We start from the raw sequence: 19,211 nt of genomic DNA, 5'->3' as shown, positions 1-19,211 counted from the left end.
CTGTCCGAAGCCCAGCCCCTTCGGGTTACGTGAGGTCGCGCCGCCGGAACCACCGAGTTGGGCGACCTAGAGGCACGGTGGACACCTGCGCTCGGTTCTGCATGATCTTTGAGAGAACCGCTTCTAGGGGTTATGAGGGAAAGAGGGTAAATTCTGGCTAGCTCTTCTTGCCAGTCCCGTTATGCGCCGGCTTCCTCGTTTTCCTTAGCGCCTCGTCAGCACGCTGCCCCTGAACTCACCTCCCTCTGACCGGATGCCCCGGCGTCTCGGCCTCACAGAAGCCGCCGAGGTGGCTGCGGGGCCTCTAGAGTCCTGGTCCAGTCCCTTGCCCACCGAGGCGTGATCCTTTTTTGTCTAAAAGAAGTTGGCCCAGCAGCCCCCCGTGGCCGGTACTGAAGTTTCTGATGTTTGGGGTCTCCTGCTTGCTTGGGTGGAGAGCCTCTCGGGGTCTCCCGTGCCCTGATAGCTCTTGTGACCCTGAATATTTTACTCAGTCCAAATCCAGCCACCCTTGTCTCCTCGCCATAGGCACTTTTGGGAGTCAATGACGTGGTCCCCATAAGCACTTTTTTAGGTTTTTAAGTTTGTTCAGACCCAGCACTGTAGGGGCCGGATTCGTCATGTGTATCTCGGTCCACTCGGTGTGAATGGTCCCAGGAGCGCTCTTGGGCAGAGGAGGCAGGTGGTGGATTGTCCCTAAGACCAGCTAGAGAAATTCATGAGGTGGTGGGGGCGATCAGCTAGTGGAGGGCTGGTAGAGTCTCCTGCCAATGCTGGAAATGAGATGGAAGACTGTGCGGTTGTGGGTGATGTAGAAAAGGGACCATTGCGCTCATGGCTCTTCTTCTCTTAGCTTTTAAGGTTCTTGCTTTTCCAAAGCGGGAAGAGTGCACAGAGCCAGGGGACATCAGCCATGCTCCAAACCACTTGGCCTCAGGTGAGCCTACCATTCCTTTCAGTCTTAAAAGTCATTAGCTATCAGGTCATTAGGAAGGGACCGAAAAGGCCTAATTTGGCCAGGCAGTGGTTTCCCTCTTGAGTCCATCCCCAGGGCTAAGGTTGTAAATACGTGGTGGAGGAGGTAAGAGTCTTGTGTGTAGAGTGAAGAGTTTGAATATATAGGTTTTAAGTAGAAAAGGGGGGACCCATGTCAAGAAATTCCCCCAGAACATGAAAGTCGAGATCATTTGAGATATTCTACAAATAAAAGTTGTGTGCACAGATATAGAAAACAACTTTGTCTAAAGGGAAGCATGGTGGTGATGGAGGATAAATCAGGAATATGGTATTAGCACACACAAAAAATAAGGTTGCTAGGTGAGAAACCGCTTGAGAAAAATTCTTAATTGAAGAGATTGCTCCACAAATACTAGGTGTATCCCAGAGAGACTTGCATTGTTCTTTCCATATGTGCTTTCAGACTAGGCACATAGTGCTGAGTAATGCAGACAAGTTCTCCTTTCTCGTGCAGGGTACTTTTACCAAAAACAAGTAAGTTGGTATCATAAGTACCTGTTGCTCAAGTACAGTGCTTCCTAACAGTGAGGTCCACAGATGGGCAGCATCAGGATCACTTGGGTGCTAATTAAAATTGCAGATTGCTAGGTGCCACCCTAGATCAGTAATCATATTGGGGAGGAGGGTAGGTCGGGTCAGGAGTCTGTTGTAGCAAGTTCTGTGGGTGATTCTCATGCACCCTCTCAAATTTGAGAAGCCTCGAAGAAGCTCCCTTTGAAGGTGGTCGTCAGGGAAGCCCTCATAGAGGTGGTCACATGAGCTTGAGACCTCATGAAAGAGGTAAAAATAGGATGGAGAATGACTGGAGAGAGGGCCAAAGCCGAGCTTTCCAGGGAGGATAGCAAACGCATCAGCCCTGAGGTAGGGGAGAGAGCTGGCTGTATTCTAGAGACAGAGAGAGGTTAGGGAAGTAGTTCATTGTGAGGTGGGACAACTAGGCACAACTAGTGTCTCGGAGGTCACTGTGAAGACTCTGGTTTCACTTCTGAGTTCAGTAGGAAGACCCTAAAGGATTTTAAGCAGGACATGTGAAAGGGATGATTTACATGATCAAAAAGATTTTTGGCCCATAGGGGTGAGTTGGTTGCAAAAGAATGTGAATCATTTTGGAGGATATTACAATCCAGGTAAGAGGATAAGTTTTGCTCTCTCTGCTCCCCACCCTTTTCTTTTCTTAGTAGACTTCTTTTTTTTTTTTTTTTTAAGAGAAGTTTTAGGTGCATAACATAATTAAACAAATAGCACAGAGTCCCCATATGCTTTCTGGCTCCATACACGCATAACCCATTATCCGACTGGTACATTAGTTCAATTGACGAACCTACATTGACACATTACAGTCACCCAGAGTCTGTAGCTTGCACTAGGGTTCACTCTCGGCGTTGTACATTCTGTGGGTTACACATGTATAATGACATGTATTTACTATTATCAATATAGTGTCTTTTCACAGGCTCTAAAAATCCTGTGTCCTGCCCTCCCTGGCAACTGTCAATCTTTTTGCTTTTTCCACAATACTATGTAATTGGTATCATACCTTTTCATGTTGGTTTCATTCACTTAGTAGTATTCATTTCAGGTTCCTGTGTGACTTTTCATGGCTTAATAGCTTTTTAAAGCGCTGTATAATACTCCATTGACTGTACCACAGTTTATTCACCTATTGAAGGACCATTTGCTTGCTTCTAAGTTTTGGCAGTTGTGAATAAAGCTGCTGTAAACATCCTTGTGCTTGTTTTTGTGTGGCCATACGTTTTTAGCTCACTGGGAAGATACCAAGGAGTATGATTGCTGGATTCTATGGTAAGAATGTGTTTAGTTTTGTAAGGAGCTGTTAACCTGTCTTCCAAAGTGACTGCACCGGTTTGTATTTTCACCAGCAGTGAATGAGAGTTCGTGTTGCTCCACATCCTCTCCAGTATTTGGTGGTGTCAGTGTTTCGGATTTTGGTCATTCTACTGTGGTATCTCATTGTTTTGATTTGCATTTCCCTGAACACAGAAGTTGTAGAGTATCTTTCTGTATAATTGTTTGCCATCTGTATAACTTCTTTGGTGAAATGTCTGTTCGGGCCTTTTGCCCACTTTTTCATTGGGTTCATTTTCCTGTTGAGTTTTTAGAGTCTTTGTGTGTTTGGGATAATAGTCCTTTATTATGTGTGTCTCTTTAAATGTTTTCTCACTGTCTGTGGCTTATATTCTCATTTCCTTGAAGTGTTGTCCTTTTCAGGTAGGCTTCAATTCCCTCCCATCTTTTCTTCCAAAAATGTATTTCCTTCAAAACCCTGTCAGGTCGTCTCTCACACTTGCTTTTCTTAGATGACTTTAAATGAGCTCCAGCGTCTGCATTCATCCCATTGATTTTTTTTGGTGGAGAAGTTGATTTTATTGGAATCATAGGCAAAATTGGGGATAATTGGCTTCTTTACAAGTTTGATTCTTCCCATTTAGAAACACTGTATATTCTAATTTATTCATTTCCTGTTTTGTTTATTATAATAATCATTTAGTTTTCTTCATCTTGGTTTTGCAGGTTTTTGTGGGGTCTACTCTTAGCTCTTTTCATATGAATGGCATCTTATTTTCTCCCATTTTGTATTTTAATCATTCATAGTGATATTTAGTAAAGCTAATCATTTTGGTTCATGTATCCTATATCTAGCTAACTTAATGAATTATCTTGTTAGTTTTAAATGTTTTTCATTTATTTTTTTTGGATCTTGGATGTTTTTTAGGCAGATAGCCATTTCATCTGCAAGCAAAGATATTTATGTTACTTCATTAGCTATATTTATTCTGCTTGTCCAGTCTTTTACCGAAAGGAGGATGGCATCACCGACTCAATGGACATGAGTTTGAGTGAACTCCGGGAGTTGGTGATGGACAGGGAGGCCTGGCGTGCTGTGATTCATGGGGTCGCAAAGAGTCGGACACAACTGAGCGACTGAACTGAACTGAACTGAGAAACTTAGCACATGGTAAATTATCAGCCACTCCAGTGTTCTTGCCTGGAGAATCCCAGGGATGGGGCAGCCTGGTGGGCTTCTGTCTATGGGGTCACACAGAGTCGGACACGACTGAAGTGACTTAGCAGCAGCAGCAGCAGCTTTAATAGATGTGCCCTGGCATTTCCCTGTGAAAGTGGTATTTGCTGTTCTTTTCTGACCTTCTTCATAAGCGTAAAAATTCTATTTGTGATCGAACCATTTTTGAAATTAATTCTTTCCCCAGATTCATATTAATCATCTTGGATCTGCCAGACACTAGGAAAAGCATTAGGGAAAGCTACTAGGAAAACCTACTGTGCACTAGGAAAGCAATAATGAAGAAAGCAGAATCCTTGCCTCATGGTTTACATTCTGGTGACAGGGAGATACACGATGAAAGTGTAATTTGTCAGATGATGAAAAAATACAGTGGAGAAAAATAAGGTGGAGGTACACAGGGACCATCCACAGGAGGAAGAAAATTGTATCAACAGCCTAACTGTCTTAAAATAGTAAGTTCCCCTTCATTTAAAAAAACATGTTTTACTTATTTTGGTTGCACTGGGTCTTTATTGTTGCCGTGCTTTCTCTAGTTGTGAGTGGGACTACTCTCTCGTTGCGGTTTGAGGGCTTCTACGTTGCAGTGGTTTCTCGTGTCGTGGAGCGCAGTCTCTAGGCCCGCAGGCTTCCGTAGTTGCAGCACGTGGGCTTAGCTGCTCCACAGCATGTGGAATCTTCTCAGACCAGGGATCAAACTAGTGTCCCCTGTATTGCAAGGCAGATTCCTAAAAACTAGACCACCAGGGAAGCCCAAGTTCCCCTTTAATAATGGGCGTTTTTTGGGACTCATGATACCTGGAAATATTTGAAAGCAGGTGGGAAGAACAGCGTGTCAAGGAAGATGGTACTGGGTGGGGGAGACTGTGAGAGCAGCTCTGGAGATGTGAGGGAGTGAGACTTGACTTCCGGGAAGCAGAGTGAACTTCGGTTTTCTTACCAGGCTATGGCTGCTGTCCTTAGACTCCCTTAATGCCTTGTTGCTGAATTGGTGATTACTCACAGGACATCATGGTTCTATCTGATGTTTGGATTTTGGGCTCAAGTATTCCAGGCGCCCTGTGGACTTTGTCAGTGCCCAGTTTAAGGGTCAGTTCTCCTTTGAGAAGTTTCTAAATTTGTTCTTTTATGTTCTTTTTCTTTCACTCTCTCCTTTTGAATTCCCTAGTTGTGATTTGAAAAGGACCCCCTTGTAAGGAGCTGAGTGTAGAGCGAGGAGAGTAGCTAGGAGCAGTTACCAGTGTTTGTCCTGAGGATGCTCTTCTGCCCTGCTTCCTCCAGCAGCTGTTGTGAGAGTGTTCCCTTCTCCCTGTCCCCTGTGCTGTCTCCAGTGCACAGGCTGCTCTGGGGGCTGCCGGCAGAGATTGGGACACTCAGAGAGTTAGGGGCTTAGCTGAGCCCCAGTGGGTAGGTGTTTTCATTTTCATTGGCTGAAAAGAACGCCGACTGCATAGGGTAGTGAGATTCCCAGGAGGTGGGATCGTCTGTGGGGTCATCAGGGTGCGAAGGTGCAGGAGTCAGGAAGCCCCTTCCAGGCTGGGAGCCCAGTCTCTGTGGCCTGCATCGTGCAGTCTGTCCACAGAAGCGAAGAGGGCAGCCGGTGGGCGCCGTTAGACACTGTTCCTGTGTGTCAGAAGGTGCAGAGGCTCTGGCTTCCAGGATGATGTGTGCTGTTCTGAAATAGCTGATCCATCAGTCTAGACTGGGGGATGGGCCCCGTGTAGCCTGGAGGGAGCATGATAAAGATGGACTGACTGTTGATTTTGGAAGTTGTGGGTGTGAAAAGATCTCCAGACAGGGGCGACACCAGGTTATGAGGAGGTTCAGGGGTTGGCTTTGTGTTTGGAGAAGTTCATGAACCCTGTGTCGGAGGCAGCTCGCTATGTGGGAGGAGCCCAGGTTTGCTGTTTGACAAGTTTGGGTTGAAGTCCCAGCTCGGTCACTTCCTGGCTGTGTGATTTTGGGCAAAGTAGTGAATTTTTCTGGACTCAGTTTCATTCTTTGAAAAATGGGGGTAAACAACTCTGACTTCACATTGTGTTGTAAAGAGTAAATGACAGACAAGATTTAGTAGTACCCACCCAAGAGCCTGGTGCCTCGGGTCTAGTCTATGAATATGAGCTCACGTCGCTCTTGGGATGATGGAGGTGGCCTGGGGAGACAGAGAGGGGTGAACTTCCTCAAGTGGGATGAAGCTCAAGATGCGGGGCAGGGGATGTGCCCGTGCCTGGAGAGAGCGCACAGCCAGCCTTCTTTGAAGATGTGTGTTTCAGAGAAGAGGCCGGAATAGGCAGGCTGCAGGTTTCCTTCAAGAGAGCTGGCCTTCTAATATGGTAAGAAGGAATGAAAAGCAATTTGTGAAATATTGGGAGTGTTTTTTAAAACATTTTTATTTCATGTTGTAGTATAGTTGATTAACAGTGTGTTAGTTTCAGGTATACAGCACAGCAATTCAGTTATACATATTCAAGTATCTACTCTTTTTCAAATTCTTTTCCTGTATAGGTCACTGCAGAATATACAGCAGAGTTCCCTGTGCCATGCAGTGGGCCTTTTGTCAGTTATCTCTTTTAAACATAGTAGTGTATACATGTCAGTCCCAAGCTCTCAGTCTTTCCCTCCCCACTGACCTTCCTCTCTGGTAACCACAAATTCATTCTCTATTCAAGTCTATTCCATTGTGGGCTTCCCAGGTGGCTCAGTGGTAAAGAATCTGCCTGCCAATGCAGGAGACGCAGGAGAACCTCCTGGAGGAGAAAATGGCAACCACGCCAGTGTTCTTGCCTGGTAAATCCCATGGACAGAGGAGCCTGGTGGACTGCAGCCTTTGGGGTCGCAAGAGAGTCAGGCACGACTGAATTGCGAATCATCAGCAACAGTATTCCATTGTTTATCTGTACCATGTCTTCTTTATCCATTCCTCATCGATGGACATTTCGGTTGCTTCCGAGTCCTGGCTGTTGTGAACAGTGCTACACTACAGTGAATGCTGGGGTACATGTATCTGTTTGAATTACGGTTTTCTCTGGATATGCCCAGCAGTGGGATTGCTCAGTAATTTGGTAGCTCTATTTTTAGTTTTTTAAGGAACCTCTGTACTCTTCTCCACAGAGGCTGTACATTCCCATCCACAGTGTAGGGAGGTTCACTTTTCTCCACACCCTCTCCAACATTTATTGTTCGTAGATTTTTAGGTGATGGCTGTTCTGAACAGTGTGATACCTCTTTGCAGTTTTGACTTGCATTTCTCTAATAGTCTCTCTAAAGATGCTGAGCATCTTTTCACATGCCTCTTGGCCATGTGTATGTCTTATTTGGAGAAATGTCTGTTTGGATCTTCTGCCCATTTTTGATTGGATATTTTTTTTTATATATATTGAGTGCATAAGCTGTTTGTAAATTTGGAAGAGTAATCCTTTGTCAGTCGTATTGTTTGTAGATATTTTCTCTCACTTTGGGTTTTTGCTGTGCAAAGGCTTTTGAGTGTAATTAGGTTCCATTTGTTTATTTTTGTTTTTCATTACTCTGGGAGATGAACTGGAAAAGATATTACTGTGATTTATGTCAATCAAAAAGTGTTCTGCCTATGTTTTCCTCTAAGAGTTTTATAGTATCCTGTTTTACATTTAGATCTTTAATCTATTTTGATTTTGTTATTATATATTGTGTTAAAGAATGTTCTGATTTCTTTTTTTTTTTAACGTGTAGCTGTACTGGGGCTATTTCTAAGGAGTGGCTTCTCTGTGTGTAGTGGAAGCTGGTGGGGAAGGCCACGGAGAAACTGGAGCAGGGAATACATGTGGCGGTGTACATGTACTTTGGCTGAGAGGAGATAGGGAGAGTAGTTGGTGTACAGAGAATAAGGTGACGGGTTATGGGTACCTCAGGTCTGTGGGTCCTAGAGAGACAGCTCCATGGAGACATGAACATAAGAGGTTGATACAGTTACAGCCTGGAGAGCCCCTGATGCCAGGCTGTGAGGTTGGGATGACAGTTTGGAGCTGCAGAGCTGAGCAGGTAGGACAGCCTTGGTGATCCACATTTGAAGGTGGGAACCAGTGTTCTTGTCCATAGAACAGAGCTTCCATGGGGCTCAGAGTCACAGATCTTGGCAGGCCCATTTCTTCCCTGAAGTTCACACTGGCCCGCTCTGGCCCTCACTCAGAGCTTGAACAGGAACCTGTTGTTTCAGGAGCCAGTCACCTTTGAGGACGTGGCTGTGTACTTCACCCAGAACCAATGGGCCAGCCTGGATTCTACGCAGAGGGCCCTGTACAGGGAGGTGATGCTGGAGAATTATGCAAATGTGGCTTCTCTCGGTAAGGTCTCTCAGTGGCCTTCTGATGGTTGATATCTTCCTCAGATGTCTTGGGAGTTCTGGTAGTCCTTAGGGGTCTGTGCAGATGCTGAGTAGGGAAATCCCAGGTTCCTCTTGGCTTTGAAGTTGGACTTTATTCCTTCCCAGGAAAGAGCGTGGTTTTGGACCCTGAGGGAAAGGACTCTTGGGGTGCCCCCAGGAGACCTCAGTTCCTCCGTCCTTGCAGTGCCGTGGGTGTGGGCCCTCTCCTGTGTGCAGGAGCCTCCCAGGATATCGGTACATTCATCCTTCCTGAGGGGATGTCCTTTCTTCTGAGTCAGGGCGAGCTTGTACTTTCTCCCTGGGGAGAGTCACTGTCTCCCTGATCTTGCCATGGAGTGCAGTTTGGACCCCTTCCTCAGAACCCCTGTGTGGCTCATGGGTCCCCCAGGCAGTCCCCTTCTCCCCCCAACTCGCCTGCCTTGGGGTGGGCAGAGGGATCTCAGTCACAGCTCTGGATGTCTCCCCTCACCTTGTCTGTCTGTCTTTCTTGTTGGAGTAGTGTCTCCATTCCCCAGACCTGATCTGATCTCCCAGCTGGAGAGAGGGGAAGCTCCATGGGACCCCGATCCCTGGGAAGCAGAGGATTTGAGAGGCATCAGTCCAGGTGAGTAAGGGGACTTAGCACCTTCTGGTTTTGCCTTCCTGGTTTACTGGAAATGTTTCTCCTGCAGTGGAGAGCAAAGCTCGCTGTAGCTGACTCGGCACACTCGCTGACCTGTATTGAGTTCCCATCCCGAACCTGTCAGGACAGTTTTCATGGCAGGGTGGTAGGATTTCAGCCATACTTTAAGGAAAGGGTGATTCTGTGCATCAGACTGATTGATTTGTACCATATCTATGATTTTATTTGCCTTTTTAGTGTTTATATCAGTTTTAGTATTTTAAAGTTCCATAATGTGGTTTACAATGAATTTGTTTTAAATGGGGCCATAGAGGAAAGAGCAAGGATGTTCCTCCATTACCACACTCTCAAGACACACCCACCCATCCTAAAATTTCCAGGCTGCTTACCACCAGTCAGTCCTGGAAGGTTTTAATTACTTGAGTTTTCTTTCCTTTAGGAAGAAACTCTTCAGGCCTCGCTTCTCACACATACAGTAATGCTGTAAAAAGTGATTCCTTCAGTGGCAACACCACAGTGGCCTACAGTTCTCAAGTCACCTTATGTTCCCTCTGACTTCCTAAAAGAAAGAATCTTTTATCCCAGAATATTATGTAAAATATTTAAAATAGAATTATCTGGCTGTTACATAGAATTGGGGGTGGTTTCCTGGCTTCCAGGTGGGGCATTGGGATCCATCTTTTCTCTGTTGGTGTTTCCGGGCTGCTCGGTGCTCCCCTTCGTCTCAAGGATGTCTTTTCCCTCCTTGGGGGTCTCCCTCTCTCTCTTTTGAAGCCTGTTTGCATTTGTTACCTCGCCCATTCTTCTTTTGCTCTTTTCTTCCCCTCCTGCTTCCTTTCCTTCCCACTCCTGAAGTTCTCATTTGCCCACCTCACCTGCCCTGGTTCATCGCCCAGCCCTTCCTCATAAGAGGCACTTCCTGGACTGCAGTGTCGTCACTTGTCCGGTTTATGCTGTTGTTTTTCTCTTTCTCTCTTATTCTCTCTTATGGAAGCTCATAACCATCTCATGGTATATTTCTGAAATAGCGCATCCTACAGGAGGAAACCAGGACCGCTGGATTCCGTTTCCCTCCCGGTTCAGTAACGAGGAAACTTGTGGTTTCTTTGGTCAGGTGGTGAGAGGGGCTTCAAGACAGAAGAGCCCGCGGGAGAGCAGCAAGCCTCTGCGGGCACAGAGGCCCAGGGCAGGCCCGCGGGAAGGCCTCTCGCAAACGAGTCTCAGCACTTGGAGTGTGGAAGCAAGGCAGTGTGGCGGACTTTCAATGTGAATCCCAGTCTGATCCTTCGAGGCGGCATGAAGTTCTACCAGTGCAGGGCCTGCGGGAAGCTCTTCCGATATAACTCAAAGCTTCTTCGGCACCAGAGGAGCCACACCGGGGAAAAGCCCTTCAAGTGCAAGGAGTGCGGCAAAGCTTTCAAGTCCAGCTACGACTGTGTTGTGCATGAGAAAAATCACGTTGGCCAAGGACCCTATGAGTGTAAGGAGTGCGGCAAAGGTCTGAGTTCCAACACCGCCTTGACCCAGCACCAGAGGATCCACACGGGGGAGAAGCCCTACGCGTGTAAGGAGTGTGGCAAGGCTTTCCGTCGGAGCGCCGCCTACCTGCAGCACCAGAGGCTGCATACTGGGGAGAAGCTCTATAAGTGCAAGGAGTGTTGGAAAGGTTTTGGGTGTAGGTCACTTTTTATTGTCCACCAGCGCATCCACACTGGGGAGAAACCTTACCAGTGTAAGGAGTGTGGGAAGGCGTTCACCCAGAAGATCACCTCCATTCAGCACCAGAGAGTTCACACCGGAGAGAAGCCCTATGAGTGTAAGGTGTGTGGGAAAGCCTTCAAGTGGTACGGCAGCTTTGTTCAGCATCAGAAAGTGCACCCCGTGGAGAAAAAGCCCCGCAAGGCTCTCGGTCCGCCCCTGCTGCGTCCCCAGGGCCCCTCTGCATCCTTAGCTCCCGGGTGTCTCCAGGGCCCGGGCTCTGCTCCTGCTGTGGCTGTGGCCTTGCCACATGCCATCCTCCTTCCTGCCTCCGGGCCCGTGTTCATGCTGCTGCCCGCCTCTGGGGTTCTTTCTTCCCCTGTCCAAGTAGTTCGTGTCTTCCAGGGTCTTCCTCCCACTGTGAAGCCTTCCCCAGTTATTCTGACGCCTTCTCCTCACCCCCACTGACCTCGTTCTTGGCCCTTCTCTGACTGTTACAGCAGATCTCTAACCTACTTCAGCTTGATCTGTAGCTTTTACACTGTACCTGTATTCCAGCTATTTCAGCATAAACTCCTTTGTAATTGAGATATATTTAAAGACTGTGTTTATATAATATATTCCCTTTTCTTCTGGGCAGAAAATGGAAACACTTGACTTTCAATTGGTCCTTTTCAGACTTGAACAGTACTGACCGTATCTGGATCATGGTGCTGCCCGTGGGTGAAGTGCTGGTAGGACGCTGTGGCAAATTAGGGATGTTTGAGTGAAGATATCCCCGTGTCAGGCCCCTGTGATGTGAGAGAAGCTGCCTGGGAGAAACAGCCATGTAAGATCTGTCAGAGTTTAAAAGTGGCATAAGCTTCCATCCAGGGCCTTTAAAAATAAATGCAGGTGGTTCAGTGGCTGAAGGTGTGTATTCATGTAGGCGAAGTTGGGTTGTCCTTGACATAGATCATTGAGAATCTTATACGTCTCTGCTAAAAATCTTGTGAAATAACCAGTTAGAAAACATATATGTGGCTTCCCTGGTGGCTCAGTGGTAAGGAATCTCCCTGCCAACGCAGGAGACATGGGTTTGATTTCTGGTTTGGGAAGATCCCGTATGCCGCAGGGCAACTAAGCCTGTGCGTCACAACTACTGAGCCTGCGCTCTAGATCCCGGGAGCCGCAAGTACTGAGCCTACGTGCCACAGCTGCTGAAGCCTGCGAGCCCCAGAGCATGTGCTCTGCAGCAAGAGAAGCCACCTCTCACTGCAGTGAGAAGCCCATGTACTGCAGCTAGAGAGTAGCCCCCACTTGCTGCAACTAGAGAAGAGCCTGTGCAGCAATGAAGACCCAGCACAGTAAAAAATAAGTAAATAATAAATTTAAAAATGTTAATTAAATGTTAAAATAATTTTAAAATAATTAAAAAAATGATAACAATCATTTATATGATTGAGAACAGTCAGGTCTTGAAACATGAAATTGTTTTTTTATCTTTAGTTTTGCTCTTGATACCTGGCTGTTTCTTTCTTTTTTCTTTTAAGCAAATGAACTTTTTAAAAATGTATTTGGCCCTTCTGGATCTTCACTGTGGCACAGGCGCTTCTCTAGTTGTGACACACGGGCTTAAGTTGCCTTGTGGTATGTGGGATCTTAGTTCCATGACCAGAGATCGAACCCAGGCTCCCTTGCATTAGGAGCTCGGAGTCTTAGTCACTGGACCACTTTGGAAAGTCCCTGGTTGTTTCCTTTTAACTTTGGTTTCTTTAGTACATGTACACCAAGACATTCATCTTCGCTCCATCCATTGTGTAAATTTTTCTTAGTGGGCATTTTGGCTTCCTATTTGCAAGTGGCGTTGGTTTCTGCACTTTTCACCAGATAGCATAAATTATAAATATGAGTTTGGCAAATTACTAAAGAAATAGGAGCAGGCGATCTGGGGAAAATCTGAATACGCCTGTGGAATTTTTTAAAAAATAATTTTTATTTATTTTTGTTTGCATTGGGTATTTGTTGCTACACATGGGCTTTCTCTAGTTGTGTGTGGGCTTCTCACTGCAGTGGTTTCTCTTGTTGCAGAACGTGGGCTCTAGGGTGCTTTGACTCAGTATTTGTGGCACATGGCCTTAGTTGCCCCATGGTATGTAGAATCCTCCCAGACCAGGGATCAAACCTGTAACCCCCCATTCTCCTTTATCCCCCACTGTCTCCTGAAGTTAGCTCAGTACATGTCCATTGATCTGTGGTGCTATCTAAACATTTCATCGTCTGCTGTCCCCTTTTCATTTTGCCTTCAGTCTTTCCCAGCATCAGGGTCTTTTCCAGTGAGTCAGCTTTTCGCATCAGGTGGCCACAGTATTGGAGTTTCAGCTTCAACATTAGTCCTTCCAATTAATATTCAGGGCTGATTTGATCACGTTGCAGTCCAAGGGCCTCTCAGGAGGTTGTGACAGGTTAGTGAAGAACAATTTTGGATTGGTCTTGCTTTTGACCTTAAATGAGGTCTTTTATAACTATGCAAAGGACTATGTGAAGTAATTTCTGGGAAAATAACACAGCTTATTTTATTGTGCTTCATTGTATCTGTTTTGCAGATACTGTGTTTTTTACAAATTGAAAGTTTGTGGCAGCACTACATTATCATATAATGGCTAAGATACTTTAGCAATAAAGTATTTTTTAATTAAGGATTTTCCTTTTTTTTTTTCCCTGACATGATACTGTTAGACACTTCATAGACTATAGTGTAAACAACATTTATATGCACTGGGAAACCAGAAAATTCGTGTGACTTGCTTTCATGGTGTATTTGCTTTATCATGGTGGTCTGGAACCCAACCCACAGTATCTCCAAGGTATGCCTTTATTAACACAAATTTAAAGTAAATCCTTAAATGTTCATGGAAGGGGCCATGCATTTTTTAAAAGTTGCTTTTCTAGCTACATGTTTCTACCTTGCAATTAGTGCTTCTTAAATTTTGCCATGTGTCTGAATAACCTGGTGTAAAATGAGTAATTTTCTGGCCTAGCTCTCAGAGGCTGATTTTATAAAAACTTTTTACTGTAATATAATGGATTTACAATGTTGCATTAGTTTCTGCTCTACAGCAAAGTGTCTGATTGTGGATATCCACGGTGATGCCCAGACCTTTAGTGTGGACCATGCTTTGAGAGAGCTGCCTTGAGCAGATGTCTGGGGGCATACATTGATAAAAGGCTTGCGCTATTTCTCAGTGGTCTTCAGGAAAGAGACCTCTACAAGTAGTTTGGGTGGTGTCAGTTTAGAAGGAGAGAGAAAAGCAAGTGGAATTGGTCCAAAGGGATGAAAAGAGAAGGGGAAAGAGATCTGATGTGGCCTGTGGAGTCCTTGAGTTCTCCACCACCAGGCAGTTCCTGAAATGGACAGTGGCTGTTTTTTGCTGTTTTTGTTGTTTACTTGTGTGTTGGCTGAAGTGAGAACATTTTTTTTCTTACATAAATTAATACACTTTAAAATAGCTCCTGGGTTAAAGAGAGCACAGAGTGGATGCTGCAGATGGTTTAGAAATGAACAGCAGTCAGGAGACATAGCGGGGTCTATGCGATGTGGCAGAAGGTGGACTTGAAGGCTTGCAGTTCAGAAAATTTGGGCTGGTGGTAGTGGTGGGAGCCAAAAAAATTAACCAGAAACTAAAACCAAACAAATAGACCCCTCTTCCTCCAGTAAACTTTGTGGAAATAAGATGCACAATGTAGTTTTGTAAAGATGGTGGTTGAACATGTTGACCTCCACACCCTCCTGAAACCCCTTTAAGAAAAATAAATGAAAAATTAAAAGACGTAAACTCAGGACAGTGAAAATAAGCTGATGATAACACTTTGAAAGCTCGAAATCGGATGAAAGAGTTGTGACTTGGAGCAGAGTTGAGAAAAGTAAATCCTAAGCCACATTGCAGGGAGCTGAGCAGCGCCCTCATGTGGCAGAAAAGCTTAGGAACGATTCAGATAACCTCTGAAAGTGTATGGGGAAGATGGGGCAAAGAACAGGAAAATTGGCTTAAAGTCTTTAAGAAAGACTTAGATTCTTTGTCACTTCCCCACCTTTCTCTCCTTGCTAGCAGTGTAGCAGGAATTTTGGGTGTCAGGGAACCACACTGAATGTTAAGTCCTTCCTGCTCTGATCAAAGCCTGCTCATCTCTTGAGGATGCTGCTTCCCCAGCACCATCCCTCACATCACATATTCTGGGTCTTCTTTCTCTGTGCCAGTTTCAGGCCATTCTTTACCTCTCAATTAGCCCCAAAGCCACCTCCACCTTTGAATCCTGTCATCAGGCTGGAACCTCTGGGTCACATGCCCTTTGTTCCTTGAAGATGTCAGCTCATCACCTGCTGTCATTCTGTTCAACATTAATCTTAATTCTTGGTGTTTTCAGTGGATGAGCCTTCCAACAGCTCACCTCTCATTTTCTTTCTTACCCTTTCATTTTACCTGAACCACTCCTTTGATCACGTCCGAGACCTTGCCATTTTAAAACTTCACCCCTCTGTAACCTCAGCACTTAAAATATCTTGCTCTGTGACCTGTCTTTCCAGTTTCTTCCTTTTAGAATCCTGATGCTAACAGTCCTTCAGCTCCCACCGTTCCCCCTTTCAGTGCCCTTCACTTCCTTCATGCCTGTTCTTTCTTTATCCTGCTTAAAGTCCATGGTCAGTTATTATAACAGTTCCTCTACATTCTCCCTTAATGGCCTTGCCCTTTTCTGCCTTTGGTGTACTCAGTTGGCAGGACCCCATCTCTGACTAAATGGCAGTTCTTTGCCTTCTTTGAGCCTGCATCCATGCCTCCAAAAGTGGTCAGGGAAAAGCACATTGTCATGTGGAATTATCCTGCTTGAGGTTCACGACAAGTAACTTCAAGTAGGCCCTTAGTGCCTCCTACATCATACTGTATCTCCAGGGTTCCCTTCATTTTCCTGGACTGCTGATATGCACCTTCTCTCTCAAACCTCCCAGTACCTCCTGCCCAGTCCTCTCCAGCCTCAGCTGATAGATTCTGCTCTCTGCTGGGATAACTGAGCTCCGGGGAGTGGCTGTGCTTTCAGCCCTGGTGCCAGAGTGAGAAGACAGATGGGGCCCTCCCTCATCTCTCCCCCTTTTCAACTTGCAATATCTGATCTTCTACCGCCCAGTTCTCATCTCATGTCCTAAGGCAGTTCTGTCACGTTCAGCAACCCACTTCTACTTCCTAATTTTCGGTCAGTGTGCAGATGCAGACGACAGAACCTTTTTTTTTTTTTTTGATCACATTGTGTGGCTTATAGGGTCTTAGTTCCCCAACCAGGAATTGAACCTGGGCCCACAGCAGTGAAAGTGCAAAGTCCTGTCCACTGGGCCATCAGTGAATTCCCCAGAATCTATTTTAACATGTTTAAGCAGAAACGGATTTGCTACAAACCACTAGGTAGCTTACAGAATTCCCAGAAAGGAGCCAAGCTGGGCTCTCACATAGGCAGATGCCCAGAAAAGGGACCAAGGACAGTACCACGAGGCTCCAGTGGAAACCCAGCAGCAGCTGCTACTAGACTGGCACCCTCACCACACCGAAGAGAGGGGCTGGACCTCCAGGAGGTTTGCTACACGCTCGGAGAAAAACCAAGTGCATCCACATCCATTTTGTAGGATCCTGACTGTATGGTCTCATGACCTTTATTTCCATCTTCCAAGAAGCTGTGGCCGCTCAGTGAAAATTGGTTGTATGTGGACATCTAAATAGCAAAGACTCCAGGGAAATAATTTTTGGATTCATTCTCAGAAAGAGATTTATAATGTGGAGGAGTCCTGAAAAGGAGAAAGGATTTTCAAAATATTTTGGGCAGCTATAAAATATCAAATACTCTTTACAGGCATAGAAAATGACCAAAATCTCTGATGAATGTGCTATGTTCATGGGTAGCGAAGGTGAATATCCAGATTTCAATGTTTACCAAATGAATTTATATGTTAAAAGCAATTCCAATCAGAATTACTAGAGGAGGGGGTTGTGTGTGTCTGTGCGTGCGCACACATCTGCAGCCTTACAGATTAATTCTAGAATTTATACAGAAGAGCAAAGGACAGAGTAGCCAAGCCATTTTTGAAGAAGATGGGAGATTTTGTGCTTCAAGATAGATATTAAATACATTGATAATCAAAAACAGGACAAAACAAAAGCAAAAACAAAACCGCACTCACAACCCTAGATACACTGTAATATGGTTTCAGTTCAGTTCAGTCGCTCAGTCGTGTGCGCCTCTTTGCGACCCCATGAATCACGTACTATGGTTTATATGAGTTAAAACAACAACAGAGTGTTTAGAAATAGACACATTTCATACAAGGAGTGAAGTAGTGGAAGTCGCTCAGTCCTGTCCGACTCTCTGCGACCCCGTGGACTCTCCAGTCCATGGAGTTCTCCAGGCTAGAATACTGGAGTGGGCAGCCTTTCCCTTCTCTGGGGGATCTTCCTGACGAAGGAATCGAACCGGGATCTCCTGCATTGCAGGCGGATCCTTTACCAACTGAGCCATGAGGGAAGCCCGAGTTATACACATTTACACAAAGTACAGAGTCATAGAGAAATGAGTTTTGGTGCGGTCAGCATCAGCAGTGCAGCCTGGGAAAACACAGTGTTCTCTCCTCTCCTTCCTCTATTCTCTTACTGCTGCTCTCATTCTGTCCTGTGGTCCAGGAACCCAATCCCAAATGTTGCCCCCTCATGCTCCAGCACCAACCTCGGCTCTACTCGTTTTCTGAAAACAATAGTGGGTTTTGTTTTCAAGAATATCTTGAATTAATGATTCTCAAAGTACTTTATGAAACGTGGTCTTTTAAACCCCTGGATCAGTACGAATAGCTATTTCACGGCTCTCCAGAAAGAAGACATATGATTTGCTTTAACCTAAGAATGATATTGTTTTATTTTAAGATTTACTTATTTATTTTTAGCTGTGCTGGGTCTTTGTTGCTGTGTTCAGACTCTTATCTAGTTACAGCAAGCCGGGGTTACTCTTCGTTGCAGTGCGCGGGTTCATTGCATTGTGGCAACCTCATTGGGGTGGAGCAGGGGCTATAGGCTCTCCAACTTCAGTAGCCGTAGCTGGCAGGCTCTAGAGCGCTGGCTCTGTAACTGTGACATGTGGGCTTGGTTGCCATGTGGCATGTGGGATCTTTCCAAAGCAGGGATCAAACCTGTTGTCCTCTTCATTAGCAGGTGGATTTTTAACCACTGCGCCACCAGGGAAGCCCCCAAATCATATTGTGTTAAAAGCTAAATAATATATAAAAAAATGTATTGCTTAAAGAAAACATTTGATACTTTTATTACACGAAGCCCAATTATAAGATGGGCTCTTGTATTTCTCATAAATGATTCAGTAATGATGGTTATTTCTACCAGTCTCCTCACTAGTTACAAAAGGTTTGTGCTGTTAAAGGAAGCTTCAGTTGGTCACAGTTTTCATCTTACACCTTTGCCACCTTCTCAGTTCAGTTCAGTCACTCAGTCGTGTCCTGCTCTTTGCGACCCTGTGGAGTGCAGCACGCCAGGCTTCCCTGTCCCTCACCAACTCCTGGAGATTGTTCAAATTCATGTCTGTCGAGTTGGTGATGCCATCCAACCATCTCATCTTCTGTTGTCGCCTTCTCCTCCTGTCGTCAATCTTTCCCAGCATCAGGGTCTTTTCCAGTGAGTCAGTTCTTCCCATCAGGTGGCCAAAGTATTGGAGTTTGAGCTTCAGCATCAGTCCTTCCAATGAATATTCAGGACTGATGTCCTTTAGGATTGACTGGTTTGATCTCCTTGCAGTCCAAGGGACTCTCAAGAGTCTTCTCCAACACCACAGTTCAAAAGCATCAATTCTTTGATGCTCAGCTTTCTTCATAGTCCAACTCTCACATCCATACATGACCACTGGAAAAATCATAGCTCTAACGAGATGGACCTTTGATGGCAAAATAATGTCGCTAGTTTTTAATGTGCTGTCTAGGTTGGTCATAGCTTTTCTTCCAAGGAGCAAGTGTCTTGATTTCATGGCTGCAGTCACCTTCTGCAGTGATTTTGGAGCCCCCCAAAATAAAGTCTGTCACTGTTTCCATTGTTTCTCCGTCTATTTGCCATGAAGTGATGGGACCGGATGCCATGATCTTAGTTTTTTGAATATTGAGTTTTAAGTCAGCTTTTTCACTGTCCTCTTTCACTTTCATCAAGAGGCTCTGTGTTCTTAGCTTTCTGCCATAAGGGTAGTGTCATCTGCATATCTTTCTCCTGGTAATCTTGATTCCTTTCCCAGGTTTGAACCAGTCCATTGTTCCATGTCTGGTTCTAACTGTTGCTTCTTGACCTGCATACAGATTTCTCAGGAGGCAGGTCAGATGGTCTGGTATTCCCATCTCTATAAAAATTTTCCAAAGTTTGTTGTGATCCACACAATCAAAGGCTTTGGCATAGTCAGTAAAGTAGAAG

At 45.3% G+C, this 19,211-nt stretch overlaps 1 protein-coding gene across 4 annotated transcripts; it reads left to right on the top strand.

Moving 5' to 3' along the window:
* The first annotated feature begins 17 nt into the window (after positions 1 to 17).
* LOC129548112 (zinc finger protein 621-like) lies at positions 18 to 18,843 on the top strand. Of its 4 annotated transcripts, none has more exons than XM_088831741.1 (6): positions 46 to 146; positions 854 to 937; positions 8,253 to 8,379; positions 8,920 to 9,024; positions 10,157 to 10,863; positions 11,419 to 18,843. In XM_088831741.1, the coding sequence occupies exons 1-6, from the start codon at positions 102 to 104 to the stop codon at positions 11,422 to 11,424; spliced, it is 1,074 nt and encodes a 357-aa protein (XP_088687867.1). In that variant the 5' UTR covers positions 46 to 101; the 3' UTR covers positions 11,425 to 18,843. The 4 variants fall into 4 exon arrangements, with proteins under 4 accessions (XP_055270549.2, XP_088687867.1, XP_055270548.2 ...); XM_055414578.2 differs by adding an exon at positions 3,825 to 3,994 and having other exon boundaries at positions 130 to 146; positions 10,157 to 18,843; XM_055414574.2 differs by having other exon boundaries at positions 18 to 389; positions 10,157 to 18,843.
* Positions 18,844 to 19,211: the final 368 nt, after the last annotated feature.

Source organism: Moschus berezovskii, chromosome 24, assembly GCF_049115385.1.
Source record: "Moschus berezovskii isolate FMDL1 chromosome 24, NW_MosBer_1.0, whole genome shotgun sequence".
NCBI classification, from domain to species: Eukaryota; Metazoa; Chordata; class Mammalia; order Artiodactyla; family Moschidae; genus Moschus; species Moschus berezovskii.
The sequence above is the reverse complement of the archived record's forward strand: the minus strand, read 5'-3'. Positions and strand labels throughout refer to the sequence as shown.

Coding starts and splice junctions, on each gene's coding strand:
- LOC129548112 (XM_055414573.2), top strand. CDS start 102: ATGATCTTTGAGAGAACCGCTTCTAGGGGTTATGAGGGAAAGAGG. Junction 8,380..8,919: donor TGCAAATGTGGCTTCTCTCG/GTAAGGTCTCTC, acceptor TTGTTGGAGTAG/TGTCTCCATTCCCCAGACCT. Junction 9,025..10,156: donor TTTGAGAGGCATCAGTCCAG/GTGAGTAAGGGG, acceptor TTCTTTGGTCAG/GTGGTGAGAGGGGCTTCAAG.